At 41.1% G+C, this 17,709-nt stretch overlaps 1 protein-coding gene across 1 annotated transcript in view; it reads left to right on the forward strand.

Annotated features, from left to right (window-relative positions):
- Window positions 1-17,709, forward strand: part of LOC138740129 (relaxin receptor 2-like) — a 117,625-nt gene that overhangs the window by 57,982 nt on the left and 41,934 nt on the right. Inside the window, exons 7-8 of the mRNA XM_069892531.1 lie at window positions 11,403-11,474; window positions 12,525-12,596. Coding sequence (XP_069748632.1) covers window positions 11,403-11,474; window positions 12,525-12,596 — 144 coding nt within the window. The remainder of the gene's footprint in view (window positions 1-11,402; window positions 11,475-12,524; window positions 12,597-17,709) is intronic.

Genomic DNA, 17,709 nt, shown 5'->3' on the forward strand with positions numbered 1-17,709 from the left:
TAAATTTAGGCTTGCATCACCATAACAGACCCTTCCATCCCACAAGCCCATGCCCCCCAAATACACCAATTAACCTGCAACACCTGCACATTTTGAAGGGTGGGAGATAACCGGGGCACCCAGAGGAAACCCACGCATACATAGGAAGAACATACAGACTCCTTACAGACAGCGCTGGATTCAAATCCTGGTCGCTGACGCTGTAATAGTGTTGAGCTAACCACTCTACTAACCATACCACCCTCATCTCAGATAATACCATGTTTTAAATTTTATTTACAACACGTCTGGAAGTTGATTCCAGCCATTTAAACACACAAATGTACAAGCTCCTATAGACAGGACAGGATTTGAACCTGGGTTGCTACCACTGTAATAGCATCACGTAGACCATTATGTTAACCGTGCTGCCCAGATCCTCACTCTCCTCAATACTTTTTCACTTCCCCCACCCAGAGCTTTGGGTATCTGCAAAGAAAAATGTGCATGGTTAACATTCTAACAAGTCAAGGTCATAAAGTAACAGGTGCATCACCATGCTTGTAAGTGAAAAAAATGAAGAAGTGGAATGTAAGAAGATTTGGGCATAAAGATTCCAATTTCCCTCAATGGTTTTGATCCACCAATATCCACAAGCTTAATATTGGCCCTACCCTATAATAACCAGTATTGTCACTATTCTATACACCTGTAAATGTGCCCCCTCCATCTTTGGTTGGCTATAGATTTCATCTATGTACCACAATTGGCTTTAATGGACAGAAATGTGTATGAAGAAGCAGAATGCATTATATTGCAAAGATGAATTACCAAAATGTAATGGGGAGATCAATTATTTTTCAAAAAATCACCAACCAATGCAGAATAAGTGATAGATCTCAGGATTCAAAGATGTCTGTTTAGAACACAAATGCTTAGGAACTCCTTCAGCTGGATGGTGGTAAGTCTATGGAATTTATTGCCACAGGTGATTGTGGAGGTGGTCAGGTAATTGGATGTATTTAAAGCAGAGATTGATTACCCAGGGCATCAAAGGTGATGGGTAGAAGCCACGTGGTGAGGCTGTGGAGAAAATGGATCAGGTCATCATTAAATGGCGGGCAGACTCGATGGGGTCAGTATCCTATTTCTCCTCCTATATCTTACGGTCTTGTCTTTCTGTGTTAATGATGAAAGTCACAGATAATGTCACAACATGAGATTAGTATGCTTACTAAACCGTACAGATAGAACACATAACAGCATACTTGGGCAGATAGTTGCTGCAGCCAGCTCCCCATCCTGGGTGCCGTCCTTCTGTCTCCACCACTCTCCTACCTTTTTGCAGATCTGTCTCCTCTTCATTCATTTGGTTCAGATGCACAGGGCTGTTCTCATTGGGCCTTTGCAGCCTTGAGCCACTGGGTATCTTGATCTCGGGTGCTAAGACTTCACTCCTGGAATACTTTTTAAAGACTTTGCAAGAAGGGAAAGCCAGGAAAATGTTGAGGCATAACAGAAGTTAAATGCCCCTAGCATTTGAAGACAGTTTATAAACTATTAAAATTGAAGCAAATAAATACAACCAATTACAAATAAAGACAAACACTTAAAACACTTGGAGGTAACAAGGTCTGGAACCCCAATGAAATCAATAAACCCATTTCTCCAAATGGCATGTGATTGATGAAGGAAAATACAGTAATACTGGAATACGATAATGGACCTCATTGAATGTTATGGTTATAGTTGCACATTGTTGATATTCAAACAGTCTTAGACTTCCAAGAGCAAAGCAGCTCCTCTTCATCAACTAAAGCTCAGCCTTCAACACAATTATTCCTTTTGTGCAAGCTCTAAACCCTGAGACTCCACATTCCTTTTGCAACTGGATCCTTGACTTCTTTCTTTGGCTTGGCTTCGCGGACGAAGATTTATGGAGGGGGTAAAAAGTCCACGTCAGCTGCAGGCTCGTTTGTGGCTGACCAGTCCGATGCGGGACAGGCAGACACGATTGCAGCGGTTGCAAGGGAAAATTGGTTGGTTGGGGTTGGGTGTTGGGTTTTTCCTCCTTTGCCTTTTGTCAGTGAGGTGGGCTCTGCGGTCTTCTTCAAAGGAGGCTGCTGCCCGCCAAACTGTGAGGCGCCAAGATGCACGGTTTGAGGCGTTATCAGCCCACTGGCGGTGGTCAATGTGGCAGGCACCAAGAGATTTCTTTAGGCAGTCCTTGTACCTTTTCTTTGGTGCACCTCTGTCACGGTGGCCAGTGGAGAGCTCGCCATATAATACGATCTTGGGAAGGCGATGGTCCTCCATTCTGGAGACGTGACCCATCCAGCGCAGCTGGATCTTCAGCAGCGTGGACTCGATGCTGTCGACCTCTGCCATCTCGAGTACCTCGACGTTAGGGGTGTGAGCGCTCCAATGGATGTTGAGGATGGAGCGGAGACAACGCTGGTGGAAGCGTTCTAGGAGCCGTAGGTGGTGCCGGTAGAGGACCCATGATTCGGAGCCGAACAGGAGTGTGGGTATGACAACGGCTCTGTATACGCTTATCTTTGTGAGGTTTTTCAGTTGGTTGTTTTTCCAGACTCTTTTGTGTAGTCTTCCAAAGGCGCTATTTGCCTTGGCGAGTCTGTTGTCTATCTCATTGTCGATCCTTGCATCTGATGAAATGGTGCAGCCGAGATAGGTAAACTGGTTGACCGTTTTGAGTTTTGTGTGCCCGATGGAGATGTGGGGGGGCTGGTAGTCATGGTGGGGAGCTGGCTGATGGAGGACCTCAGTTTTCTTCAGGCTGACTTCCAGGCCAAACATTTTGGCAGTTTCCGCAAAGCAGGACGTCAAGCGCTGAAGAGCTGGCTCTGAATGGGCAACTAAAGCGGTCAGAAAACCACATCAGTACAAATTGGAAACAACATCTCCTCACTGGATCAACACAGGCACACCTCGAGGATGGGTGCTTAGCCCACTGCTCTACTCTCTCTACACTTATGACTGTGTGGCCAGGCACAATTCCAATACAATCTACAAATTTGCTGATGACACCACAGTTGTCGGCAGAATCACAGACCGCGATTAGGAAGCGTACAGGAGGGAGATAGATCAGCTAGCTGAGCGGCATCACACCAACAATTTTGCACTCAACTTTAACAAAACCAAAGAGATAATTGTGGATATTAGGAGAACATGAACCCCAGTTCTCATAGAGGTGTCAGTAATGGAGAAGGTCAGGGTCTTCAAATTTCTGAGCGTCATCATCTCCAAGGAGCCTCCATGATGATAAAATCATGAAGAAGGCCCGCCAGCGGCTAGACTTTGTGAGGAGTTTGGGGAGATTTGGTATGTCATTGAAATCCTCAAACTTCTACAGGTGTGCCGTGGAGAACGTTCTGGCCGGTTGTATCACTCTGCTACCATTGAGATAAAGGTACAGGAGCCTGATGATGAGCACTCAGTGGCACAAGGACAGCTTCTTCTTTGTCATCAGATTCCGGAATGAACAATGAATCACAGACACTGCCTTGACTACTTGCACTATTTTTATTTAGTTTGTAAGGTTGTTTATATAAATGTTTGCATTGTGATTCTGCCACAAAACAATGAATATCTTCACCAGGGAAGATGCAGGTAAAGGTCAGATAGGGGGTAGAGGTCCTGCAGTATCGAAGGAATTGATAGAAATTCCAACGGTAATGGAGGAATTGATGGAAATCTAGATTCGGAAATCATGATGTCTGAGTAAATTGAATGGACTGAAGGCTGATAAGTCCCCAGGGCCTGATGGAGTCCATCCCAGGGGGCTTAGGGAAGTTGCTCTTGAAATTGTGGACACATTGGTCGACATTTTCCAATGCCAATGTTCTTTGGACTCAGGAGAGGTGCCTGTGGGTTGGAGGGTGGCTAATATTGTGCCGCTTTTTAAGAAGGGAGTGAGAAAAAAAAATAGGCAATTATAGACTGGTTAGCCTGACGTCAGTGGTGGGGAAGATATTAGAGTCTATTATAAAAGAAGAAACAACAGAACACTTAGACAGAAATAATAGTATCATTACGAGTCAACGAGGATTTCTGAAGGAAAAATCAGGCTTGACTAAACTTCTGAAATTTGTCGAGGATTGATGAAGAGGGTGAACATGGGAGAGCCAGTGGATGTGGTGTACTTAGACTTTCAGAAAACTTTTGATAAGGTCTTGCAGAGGAGATTAGTAGGCAAAGTCAGAGAACATGGTATTGGGGTAGGGTGCTGACATGGATAGAAAATTGGTTGACAAACAGGAAATAAAGAGTTTGAGTTAATGGGTCACTTTTGGGATGACAGGATGTGACAAGTGGGATCCTGCAGGGCTTGGTGCTGGGACCTTGGTGATTTATCATATATATTAATGATTTAGATTAGGGGATTTAGATTAGATAAGGGGATTATATGAGCAAATTTACAGATGAGACAAAACTGGGTGGCAGTGTGAAGTGTGGGGAGGATGTTAGGAAAATGCAGGAGGACTTGTACAGGTTAGGTGAGTGGGTGGATGCAAAGAAGATGTAGTTTCATGTGGATAAATGTGAGGTTATCCACTTTGGTGGAAGGAACAAGAAGGCAGATTATTATTTAAATGGAGTCAAGTTAGGGAATGGGGAAGTGCAACGTGATCAAGATGTACTTGTGCTTCAGTCACTAAAAGCTAGCATACAGGTTCAACAAGCTGGAAAAAGGCAAATGGCGTGTTGGGCTTCATAAAAAGGGAAATAGAGTGTAGGAAAAAAGGGCCCTGGTGCGACCACACCTGGAGGATCGTGCCCAGTTCTGATCTCCTAATTTGAGGAAGGGCAGCGTAGATTCACAAGGTTAGTTCCTGGGATGGTGGGGTTGTCGTATGCTGAAAGGTTAGATAAACTGGGGTTGTAGACGTTGGAATTTAGAAGGATGAGGTGAGCTATGATTGAGGTATGTAAGATTATTAAGGGATTGGACATGATAGAAACTGATTACATCTTCCCGATGTTGGGGGAAACTAGGACTAGAGGCCATAGTTTAAAAATACAGTAAAGGCCCTTTAGGACAGAGATGAGTAAAATTTTTTACCCAGAGAGTTGTTGGTCTATGGAATGCTTTGCCGCAGATGGTGGTAGAGGTAGGTTCTCTGGATAAATTCAAGAGGGAGTTAGATAAGGTTCTTGTGGACAAGGGAATTAAAAGTTATGGGGAGAAGGCAGGGATAGGTTACTGATAGTGGAAGATCAGCCATGATCTAAATGAATGGTGGTGCTGGCTTGATGGGCTGAATGGCCTAGTCCAGCACCTATTGTCTATTAAAATGAAGAATTTCTTTTGAATTTTCTTTTCAAATTCAGCAAATGTTGTTCTGCAATTATTTTATTATTTGGCATACAGATTTCTCTTCAAAGATAATGCTATACATTAATGAATATCAGAATTTGAAATGAAATCCAAAAACGATTTATCCTCCTTCGAAGGTTCTTGTATATCTGTGCGACATTCAGGGAAATCAATTTTAAACTGTTGTTCCCACAGATCATTAAGTTTGACAACTGAAATTCTGTTCCATTAAATGTCCATCTGAGCAACATTCTCACAGTATAAGGTCTGCCAATTTGACTCCTTGATATTTCTAGAGGTTCGAAAGCTTTTGGTATATCTAATCCAATTACCATCATGATTTTAGCATCAATCTTGTGTAAGCAAACGTCTTTTAGATGATCCCACTGTTTGATATCATCCTGATAAGGAATATTCTCTTTATTCACAGGCATAGTCTTCTGAGTATATAAACTTGGAAGATTACAAAATTCATTGCTATTCAATTCAGCAAACTTTAAAACTGAAACTGTATTACTTTCAATATTCCTTTCATCATTCATTGTCTTCAATAAGATCTATGATCTTTTACTATAAAGGTTAAGTTTATTCATTAATTCAACAGTACAAAATGATGTGGTACTTCCTGGATTAAGAAATGCGTAGGTCTTCAGTATGACGCTTCCTTTTTTACATTTAACCTGCACAGGAATATTGAGAGAGCTTTGTCACTGGCTCCAGTTAGACTGTTTGTCTGAACCGAAGCTGAGGCATTCTCTTTGACTGTCTTTAGTCTTGGATTCAGATTGTTTGACATCCTTCTCAACTTTACTTCATTGAGTATGCAGTGTGACAGATTATATTGTGTATAGATATGTTTTTGGGAGATAAATTCGGGCAGGTGTTTTTCGTTTAGGTCACATAAAAATACTTTAAAAGAGATTTTATTTAAAATTCTGAAGCTCTGCTCATGCTAGACATGTCAGCCTCAGAGCCTTTGCAGAAGCTTTGGAGAGTGCCCAAGAGATTTCAATAATGGATTGTTATTTATAAAAAGGCAACAGAAGTCAAAACCTGTATGCTCAGAAAAGATTGAATGTCGCTAGCCCTTTCCACAGGGTTAGTTATTGACATCTGAGCACTCGCAGTGTAACCTGTATACTCGTTGCTTGAGTATACTCATTTTTTGTGGCTGTGGTACCCATTGACCTTCTGTGGCTCCTTGGGGGTTTCACTTTGAGTGATAGATCTCGCGGAAGCCTGAGCTAATGTTTTTACTCTGGCCATCTTAATAACATGTTGTTCCTCAAGATCATAGTAACTATGGTAACACTAGAAAAAACAATTTATTCTTAAAGGGATAGTCACAAAATAAAAAGATTTCAACCTTTACAGACCCTTCGGTCAATGACATTGTGCCTATATCTACCCATTCAAAACAAAACAAAACCATTCCTACCTCAACCTTCTAATTTTATTTCATCCATGTGCCTGTCTGAGTTTTTTAAATGTCCCTATTGTTCCAGCCTCCACCACCACCCCGGCAATGCATTCCAGGCACCCACAACTATCTGTGTAAAACATTTTACCCCGATGTCTCCCCTAAACTTTCCTCCCTTCATTTTGTACAACTCTCCTCTGGTGTTTGCTCCTCTGACCCTAACAAAAGGTACTGGCTGCCTACCTTTTCTGTGACTCTCAGAATCATGTAGACCTCTGTTAAGTCACCTCTCTCCTTCTTCACAGTCAGGATAAAAAGCTAACCTTGCCTCATAAGACATATATTTTCTAATACAAGCAACATCATGATAAATCTTATTTGCACCCTTTCTAAAGTTTTCACATCCTTCCTGCAATTAAGTGACCAGAATTGAATATTCTAAGTGTAGTCTCATCAGAGATTCATAGAACTGCAGCATTACCTCATGACTCCCGAACTCAATCCCCCAACTAATGAAGCCCAGCATACCATAGAACTACTTAATTATCTTATCAACCTGTTGGCAACCTTGAGAGATCTATGGATTTGGACCCCAAGGTCCTCTGTTCTTCCACATTGTTAAGTATCTTACCATTAGCCATGTACTCCACCTTCAAGTTTGACCTTCCAAAATGCATCACCGCACACTTATCCCGATTGAACTCCATCTGCCAATATTTTGTTTAACTTTACATCCTGTCTATATCCTTTTGTAACCTACATCAAACTTCAACACTATCAATATCTCCAACCTTCGTATCATCCACAAACTTACTGACCCATTCCTCTACCTCTTTGCACAGATAATTTTTTTAAAAATCACAGAACTCCACTAGTCACTAACCTCCAGGCAGAACACTTTTGGTCCACTCTCTGCTTTCTACACACAAGCCAATTCTGAGGAACCATGCTGGCATTGGAAAAGGTGGTGAAAAAGTTTACAAAATGACCCCTGGGATGAGAGGATGACTCCGGACCTGTACTAGCTGGATTTTAGAAGGATAAGGAGGGGATCTCATTGAAATATGCCATATATTGAAAGGGCTAGATAGAGTGGGCATGGAGGTGTTTCCAACAGTTGGAAAGTCTAGGACCAGAGGTCACAGTTTCAGATTAAAAGAATGTCCCTTTAGAACAGAGATGAGGAGAAATTTCTTCAGCCAGAAAGACATAGGAGCAGAAATAAGCTATTCAACCCATCAAGTCTACCCCACCATTTAATCATGAGCTGATTGATCTTCCCACTCAGCCCCACTGCCCGACCTTCTCCCCCTAATCACTGATGCCCTGGCTAATCAATAACCTATCAATCTCTCCTTAAATACACCCATTAACTTGGGAACAACAACTACCTGTGGCAAAAAATTCCACAGATTCAGCAACCTCTGGCTAAAGAAAATCCTTTGCATCTATGGATTAAGTGGACACTTTTCCTGAAGTTGTGCCTTCTCGTCCTCAACCCTCCCACCATTCGAAACGACCTCTCAATGTACTCTGTCCATGCCTTTCAGCATTTGAAATGTTTCAATGAGATTACCCCCTTATTCTTCTCAATTCCAACAAGAACAGGCCAAGAGCTGCCAAACATTGCTCATTTGATAACCCTTTCATTCCTGGAATCATACTTGTGAATCTCCACTGAACACTCTCAAATGTTATGAAACATGGAAGTCTGCAGACCCTGTGATTGTAGTAAAAACACACAAATGCTGTGGAGTGGAGCCAGTCTCACAGTGACCATAGGAGGTAAAGATATATTACTGATGATTTGGGCCTGAGCCCTTCTTCAAGGAATAAGCAAAGAACAGGGAGGCTTAAGAATAAAGAGACTGAAGACTGGCCAGGGGAGGAGTCCAGACCAATAAAAGTTCTTAATTGGATATGATAAGAGGGGAGAATTAACTTTGGTTCTGTGAAAAGAGACAGAGGAAAAAGGAAAGAGAGAGGGAGACTGAGCTGGAAGATGTCAGCACATCCTTTCTGGTATACGATTTGCTCTGGTATACGATTTGCTCTGGTATACGATTTGCTCTGAAATGAATGCCAGCATTGCATTTGTCTTCTTTTCCAACAACTCAACCTACAAGTTTACCTTCAGGCTATCCTGTGCGAGGACTCCCAAGTGCCTTTGTGTCTGGAAATTTTCCATTGTTTTTCCTCATTTAGTAAATAGTCTGCTTATTTCCTCTTCCAAAGTGCATAACTGTACACTTTCCAACATTGTATTTCATTTGCCACTTCTCTCTGCATTCTCCTAATCTGTCTTAAGTTGTTCTTCAGCATCCCGGTTTCCTCAACATCACCTGCTCCTCTCCACCTACCTTTATATCATCGGCAAACTTGGCCACAAAGCCATTCATTCCATAATCTAAAATCTAAATCATTGATACACAACCTAAAAATAACTGACCCCGGTGGAACACCATGAGCAACTGCCAGCCAACCAGAATATGATCTCCGTATTCAAACTCTGCTTCCTGCCAGTCTGTCAATGCTCTACCCATGCTAGTATGTTTCCTGGTCGATCATATCATGGGCTTTTATCTTGTGAAGTATCCTCCTGTGTGGCACCTTGACAAATGTCTTGCAAAAAACCATATATACAACATCCACTGCATCTCCTTTGTCCAACCTGCTTGTAACTTCAAAGAATTCCAAAAGTAGAGTCAAGCATGATTTTCCCTTTTTTAAAAAAAACATGCTGGCTTTGGCCTATCTTGTCATGTACCTCCAAGTACTCCATAATCTCATCCTTGATAATCAATTTCAACATCTTCCCCACCTCCGACATTAGGCTAACTGGTCTATATTTTCCTTTCTGCTGCTTCCCACTAGAAGGTGGAGATAGACAATCGTACCAATCAAGAACCTAAGGGTATGGGTAGAAGGCAAGAGAATGCCTTTGAGGTGAAGAATACATCAACCATGATATGAATGGCAGAACAAACTTGATGGGCTAAATAGCCTAATTCCGCTCATGCATCTTGTGGTCTACCATCCTTATTCAGTTCTGGTTTAATTAAAGTTTTGCTTTCTATCATAATTTATTAGTTTACTTTCAACCTGGAACCATTGGTCTTTAAAGGAGCAAGGGTCAGAAGTACTGGCATATGTCCTCACACACAATCTTCAAGGTGCAAGGTTCCTTTTATTGTCACGTAATAGTACATTAAAAATGTAACATATGATATGCTTAACATTTATCTGCCGTAACACAATTGTCATTAGGACCATGGCACCTCCAGCATTTCTGCAGCTTCTGCAGCTGCACAGGCTCTTGTTGGGTTCATTGACAACCTGAGCTCCAGATCCAAATCTCCGACACAATCAGAAAACTTGCAGTGCCCGAGGCCTCTCGGGAGCCCTTCTTGCCCTCAGCACCCTCTTGACTCACAGCTCCCTGGTTCACATGAGCCAGTCTCCAGATGCTCACACCCCATGTGGGTCCCCAGATCATAAGTCGCCTGCAGCTTGTGTAGGTCCTTCAGCCACTGAGACCCTCATTGGTCTGATACCATTGTCACCTTCTCTGTAGGGTCCTTCGGCCTCTGAGCCCCTCGCTGGTCTGCTGGTGTGGCCACTGTATGCAAGGTCATCTCTTGTGCTGCTCCTTCCAAATGGTGGTGTTCTCTCCATTTCTGGTGCCCTGTGCAGGTCCACTGCCCCCCCCCCCCAAGAGTGTGCAACCCCTTGTGGCTGCTGCCGAGCACAGGCGCCACCACTGGGCACAGACCTCATGGTTGGCTCCTTTAATAGGAAACTTTAAGCCTGTTTGGAGCTCCATTAGAGCCGGACTGTTGGATCCTTCAGAGCAGTGCTGTGTTTGCACTCTGTTCTCCTGGGTCCTCACCAGTGGGAGCACTGCTATTACAGCAGTTCTGGCAATGCCACCATTTTTTTCTCCTATGCTGCAATTTGTGGGCAAAATATTGAGGAATATGCTAAGTCGAACTTTGCAAGCTGCCAGTAGTCACCACTGGCCATCACCACAAATTGGCCTTTGTATAAATGTGCATTATTATTGCTGAGCTGGCAATACAATCTACAAAAATCCAACACTTTTTTTGGCTAATTGGTTGTTCCAATACACAACCGCTGTGAAACAGGAAATTTTTGCAAAATTTCCACAATGCAGGTAACGCACAACATTGCAACATGGGAGATTTAAATGTGAAGCAAGGTGACATTTACTTACCAGCAGCAGTCAACCACTATGTTGAATCATTGGAATGATTCTGGCGTTAACAGGATCTGTGGCTCTAGAGCCACTTTGCTCTTCCGTCTTGGTGCTTTTTCAGACGCAGGTGAATGACATCACTGACAACATTGACGCAGTGATGCCATATGTCACATGTATGTCATATGTCATGGGCGACATCGACTCGTGCTCAACCTACATAAGTACCGCACCTATAGTACTTTGTCTAAACACACTATGATATCCGTGCACAGGTCGTTCAATGTGAATGGCCATTCCGGAAGGTAAGTGTGAAAATTGACCACACAAAAATTGTTCTTTATGTGTAAAAACTATAATTGTTACATATTCACTCAATAGCTTTCAGAATTTTCATTGCTCCCAGAATTAAAGTGAATAATAGTTACATTTTCTATTTTCTCTTCCAGGTATATCAGTCACAATCATATCACTTCATTAAAGCCAAGACAATTTCAAGACCTTCATAATTTGGAAATTTTGTATGTATCAGTCACCTGTTTCTCGATCACTCTAGTTTAGTAACATCACTTTTGTGCTTCAAAGCTTGATATTTTTAATATATACTACTGGCAAGATTGAAACAATAAAGTTTTCATATGCTGTGATTGTAGTTCAATACACAAAAGTGTTGGAGAAACTCAGGAGGTCATGTCGCATTCTTCATATAGCAAGGATATGTAACCGTTTGGGTCTGAGCCTTTCATCAAGATATGAGCAAAAAAAATAGACAGGTGCCTGAAAAAAATGGTGGAGGAAGAGCGCAGTCCCTAAGGCAAGATGGTGAATATGGGTGACAGGGCAGAAGAGACAAAATCTGGGCAGTGACTGGAGAAGGGGTTACCTCTCTGAATGGAGATGGGAAGGGAATGAAGAGCTGGAGGAAAAGAGACAGAGGAATAGAGAGAGAGAGAGAGAGAGAGAGAGGGGAGAAGCCTAATAGAAATCAGATAAGTTGATGTTAATGCCATAAGGAATATTGGGTGTTGCTCCTCCAATTTGCGGGTGGCCTCGATTTGGCAGTACATGAGGCCACAGACAGACATGTTGGCATGCAGGTGGGGCTAAATTGAAAATGGGAGGTCCCTCCTATTGCAATGAACACAGTGCAGGTGCTCAACAAAACTATCTCCCAGTTTACATCCAGTCTCTCCCATATAGAGCAGACCACAACGAGACCACTGGCTGTAGTAGATAACCACTGCAGATTTACGAGTAAAGTGCTGCTTCACTTGTGGCCCCGAATGGTAGTGAAAGAGGAGGTGTGGGCACAAGTGTAACATTTCTTGCAGTCATGGGATAGGTACCAAAGGGGCAATTATTGGGAGGAGATGAGGGAGACATGGAGGAAGCAGTTCCTGTGGAAGGTGGAGAGGGAAAGATGTGTCTGGCAGTGAGATTACAGGTGAAAGAGACTCATGGAACATAAGCTTAGAACAGATGTAATTCCACATAACATGGAGCTAAATAAAATCTCTATCTTGTATGCATTGTTTTCATTGCTTGAACTAGAATAATTATTTTATTCTTAGATTACTTGATGACAATCTCATATCAAAAATCTCATCACGGTTATTTATTGGACTAAAATCTTTGAATATTTTGTAAGTACAATTTTCTACCCCAGTTCAATAAATGTTTTCTTTATGAAGTGTTTTATTGATGTTTATGCTTCAGAATTTTTGACATTCCTTTTTTTTAACAAAAGGCATCAAGGTCATAACTAATGTCCTAACCCTGATATATTTTGACATTTTTGTGCTGTATTGAGCATGCATTTAGGGTTGCATGAGTATTGAAAATGTTGAAAAAAGTTAATTCAGTGCCACTGATTAAATATTTCAGGCGGAACAAAAGATCACAGGATAGATTGTTGGCTGGTGAAGTTAGAACTTATTTCCCATCATTTCCCCAAAACACTACATGCATGTTGTAATATCATTAAAGTTCTTTTGTATTGTTGTTTAGCGAATAACAGGGTAGGAGTTACTGACCGAGCAACCTTTCGTGAAAGTAAACAATATTAAATAAGCCAATACAAACAACATCCTATGTGGTACAAATATTTCTTTTTTTGTAATAGTTTATTTATTATTTTAAATATATTTAACAATCAACAATCATACCAAATACAAAACATCAAGAGAACTCCTCACTCCCCTCTATATAAGTCCTCTTAAACAGAGAAAGAACGAAGAAAAGCAAACACAAAAATGAGTATCCCATTGTCAGTAAAACATATGGAGATACAATAATACCATAGTGTTAAAATCTTCACAGAAGTCTACTGGCTAGCCAATAGTGATCGTAGCCCTATATTTGGCATCAGTGAGGTACCTATTATGCTCTAAATAAGGAGCCAGATTTTTAGGAAGGTGTTGTATCCCTTCCTGAGATTGTATGTGATCTTTTCAAGGGGGATGCAGCTATTCATCTCTGAAGACCACCTATCTACGAGTAGATAGGAGTCAGACTTCCATGTTACTGCTATGCACTTCCTGGTAGTACAAATATTTCTTAAGGTACATATATACTCAATATATGTTAGAGCTTTCTTCTTTTAAAAAATCCATACCATCAATAACTATCTACAAATTTAAATTTAGACATATAGCATGGTAACAGGCCTTCCGGTCCATGAGTCCGTGTCATCAATTACACCAAATTAACCTACAACCCCCGTATGTTTTGAAGGGTGGAGGAAACTGGAGCACCCAAAGGAAATCCACGCAGACATGGGGAGAACATACACACTCCTTATAGATAATGGCAGATTTGAATACGTGCCTCTGGCGCTGTATCAGCATTGCACTAACTGCTAGGCTAACCATGCCACCCAAATCAAAATTATTTGATATTACAGTTCCCTCTATAATGTTTGGGACAGAGACACTATTTGCCCCTGTGCTCCAGGGTTTTAAATTTGTAATCAAACAATTCACATAAGATTAAAGTGCACATTCCAGATTTTATTAAAGGTGTTTGTGTACATTTTGGTTTGTCCATATAGAAATTACAGCACTTTTTATACATAATCCCCTCATTTCAAGGCACAATAATATTTGGGACATAGCAATGGTATGTATATTAAAGTAGTCACATTTTGTACTTTGTTGCATATCCCTTGTATATAATGAGTGCTTGAAGTATGTGATTATTAAAGATCACCAGGCGCTGAGTATTTTCTCTGATGCTCTGCCAGGTGTCTACTGCAGCCATTTCAGCTCCTGCTTGTTTTGGAAGCTTGTCCCCTTAAATTTCTCTTCAGCATCTGGAAGGCCTGCTCAATTGGATTTAGATTGGGTGACTGACTTAACCGTTCAATAATTTTCCAGTTTTTATCTGAAAAATTCCTTTGTTGCTTTAGCAGTATGTTTGGAATCATTGTCTTGCTGAAGGATGAAATGAATTTGGAAGCATTTGCGTGAACTTTAGCAGATAAGATGTTTCTATATACCTCAGAATTTATTTTTCCTCTGCCATCCAAAGTTACATCATCAATGAAGATAAGTGCGCCAGTACCTGTGGCAGCCACAAATGCTCTGCTCATAATACCCCCAATCTCAGTTTTTCCACAGATGAGATATGCTTTGGATCTTGGGCAGTTCCTTAAGGCATCCACACTTTCCTCTTGCCTTTGCTCTGATACAGGTTAATCTTGGTCTCATCTGTCCACAAGACCTCTTTCCAGAACTCTGAAGGCTCCTTTCTTGGCAAACTGTAATCTGGTCTTCCTATTGCTGTGACTAACTAGTGGTTTGCATCTTGCTGTGTAGCCTCTGTATTTTTGTTCATGAAGTCTTCTGCAGACAGTAGTCACTGACACATCCACACCTACCTCCTGAATAGTGTTTCTGATCTGTCAGATAGGTGTTTGGGATTTGTCTTCATTATGATGAGAATTCTTCTCTCATCAGCAGTGGAGGTCTTCCTTGGCCAACCTGTCCCTTTTTGATTACTGAGCTCACCAGTATGCTCTTCTTAACCATGTTACAAACTGTTGATTTTGGTAATCTGAAGGTTTGGGTGATGTCACTTAATGCGTTATTCTTTCAGCCTTCTAATGGCTTCTTTGACTTTCATTGGCACAACTCTGATCCTCGTGTTGAAAAGTGGAAACTACAGACTCCAAAGGTGATCAAATACTTAGAAACAACCATAGCTCTCTTATACCTGAACCAATGAGGCAATTAAAGATACATGAGTAATCTCAAACACCTGTGAAGCCAAATGTTCCAAACATTATGGTGCCCTTAAATTGGGGAACTTTGTATAAAGAGTGTGGTTATTTATACATTGTCAAACCAAAATGTATACAAATAATCTGACAATAAACTCAATGAAACCATGATCTTAACCAACGAGAACAAGATAGACCCATTCTCAATGTAGACTGGTGTCTGGAAAGGCCACATAATTGCTGCACGTTTTCTGAATCTTCTCAGTGCTTTCGTGTCCCCACCTCAAACATGCATCCTGCTGGATAAAGCTAATTTACAGGACAAATGGGAAACTGTTCAGCCTAAGAAAAATTTGGACATGTACGTGGATGGGAGGAGTATGGAGGGCTATGGAATGGGTGCAGGTCTGTGAGATTAGGCAGAATAATAGTTTGGCACAGACTAGAAGGGCCAAAGGGCCTGTCTTCTGTGTTGTAATGTTCTATGATTCTAACTTTGAATAAAATCTGGAATGTGCACATCTGTGAATGTGAATTGTTTGATTGCAAATTTAAAACTGTGGAGTACAGGGGCAAATAAAGGAAAAAAAAGTGTCCTTGTCTCAAACATTATGGAGAGAACTGTACCATTTAGGTTGGTTATTCACTCTTGATTACAGCTTACTTAAGCTGCATCATCCATACTTATTGCTATCTTATAATGCCTGGTCCGCAGGAAAAATGAATCTCAGGGTTGTATAAGTGTTATATGTACACTGACGATAAATTTGGATTTGAACTAGTGTTCATGCGTATTGGCACACCTCTGGTCCTCGTGTTGAAAAGTGGCAACTACAGACTCTAAAGGAAAGAAGCATTGCTTCTTATTAAGGCAAGTATTGAACAGAGATTCACTCCAAAATCCTTTATTAAAGGTAGACAATGCTCAGTAGGTGGTACAAATTGGTACAACAGATCATCACAATTCATTTCAGATGTTATACAAGATTTGCACTCTTAGATTAGCATATGGATATAAGAAAAAAAAGTTGTGTGTGTGAGATAGGGAAGGTTGTTGTGGAGTAGGTTCACATTAGATTGGCACATCATTCTGGGCTGAAGGGCTTATACTGTGTTGTAATGTTCTATTTAAAGTTACATACACACTCAACATACCATAAGAGGGCCATGCATGAACATTGAATTAGGTCTTAACCAGAGGACTGCGACGTCATTCAGCATTAAAGGTTTTTTTATCCTAAATGAATCATTGCCTGATTATCCATTAAATCATTCTTCTAAGTAGGTATCTTCTGCAGTTTACCATTGTTATTTATTACCCCCTCCACCCCACCCCCATGTCTTTAACCATCATTGTGCCTAATCAACTCCCATATTTTTCCCTCACCCTTTCTCCCCATCATTTGCCTTCTTCTAACTCTGCATGATGTGTTCTCTGATCACACTATTGCCCATCTGCCGAACAGACTCCCACCTGCTTAACCAATCTTCCAAAACATCTCGGCCAGCTTTATCCTTTCTGCCACCCACCCACCCCCACTTTAATCTCATTTCTGCTAAAATCTTTACCAATATTGGATGTCCTTTAGCAAGTTAATTGAAGATTTGCCTTTATGGGATACAGTTAATTGACCTGCACATTATGTACTTAGAAAATAATAATGCAAGATTCAACCATCCGAACACAAAAAAATAGGAAAAGGAAGAGAGCGTATAGGCCTTCAGAGTATGATCATGGTTGATTTGATATTGGCCTCAGTTCCACTTTCCTACCTGTCCCTATTGTACTTAAATCACTTACTCAAGAATTCAGCTCTCACAGTTCTCAGGGCTGAGAATTCCACAAACATCCGATGAAGAATTTGCTCCACCTTATCACAATAATTTGCCAACCCCTTATTCTGAAACCATGGCAAAGAGTTTGAGATTTCCCTAAAAGGCACATATCTTCTCATTGTTCTAAAATCCAGTGAGCATTGGCTCAACTTGCTGAACTTTCCTTCATGACTCCTCTATCTCATGAACTTTTCTGTCTGTATCCAAGGTAAGAATATCCCTCTCAGATCCCTCTGGGGTGCAGCACAAAATAGGAATTATCCCATTAAGCAATATCCTGTTTTTCTGTTCTTCCTCCACAAGGGGAAAATCTTGCATTATTAAATGTAGTCTTTTCTTTATTCCCTTGAAAACGCTTTGAAACCTCTTCAAACTTGCTTCCCTGCCTATCTTTGCACAAATCTGGTTATGGTGTATTTACTCTTTGTCTAAATCAGCAAAACTGTATAGTTAACCCTTCCCTCCCCCCCACCAACTTCCAGCATTAATCCTTGTGGCACCCTATTAGTTATTGTTTTGAAAAATGAAAATTAATGATTTATTTTGACTCTGATTTGTCATCTGTGTAAGATAATTTAATGCCCAGATTGAGAAGAGGACCATTTAATATTCTTTCCAGCTTGATTTTTGTGACTCTTGATCAAATAGACCATCAATATATATGATTAAATCATTGCACTTTCTTTCTCTAATCAGTGACT

The sequence above is a fragment of the Narcine bancroftii genome, chromosome 7, assembly GCF_036971445.1.
Source record: "Narcine bancroftii isolate sNarBan1 chromosome 7, sNarBan1.hap1, whole genome shotgun sequence".
Taxonomy (NCBI): domain Eukaryota; kingdom Metazoa; phylum Chordata; class Chondrichthyes; order Torpediniformes; family Narcinidae; genus Narcine; species Narcine bancroftii.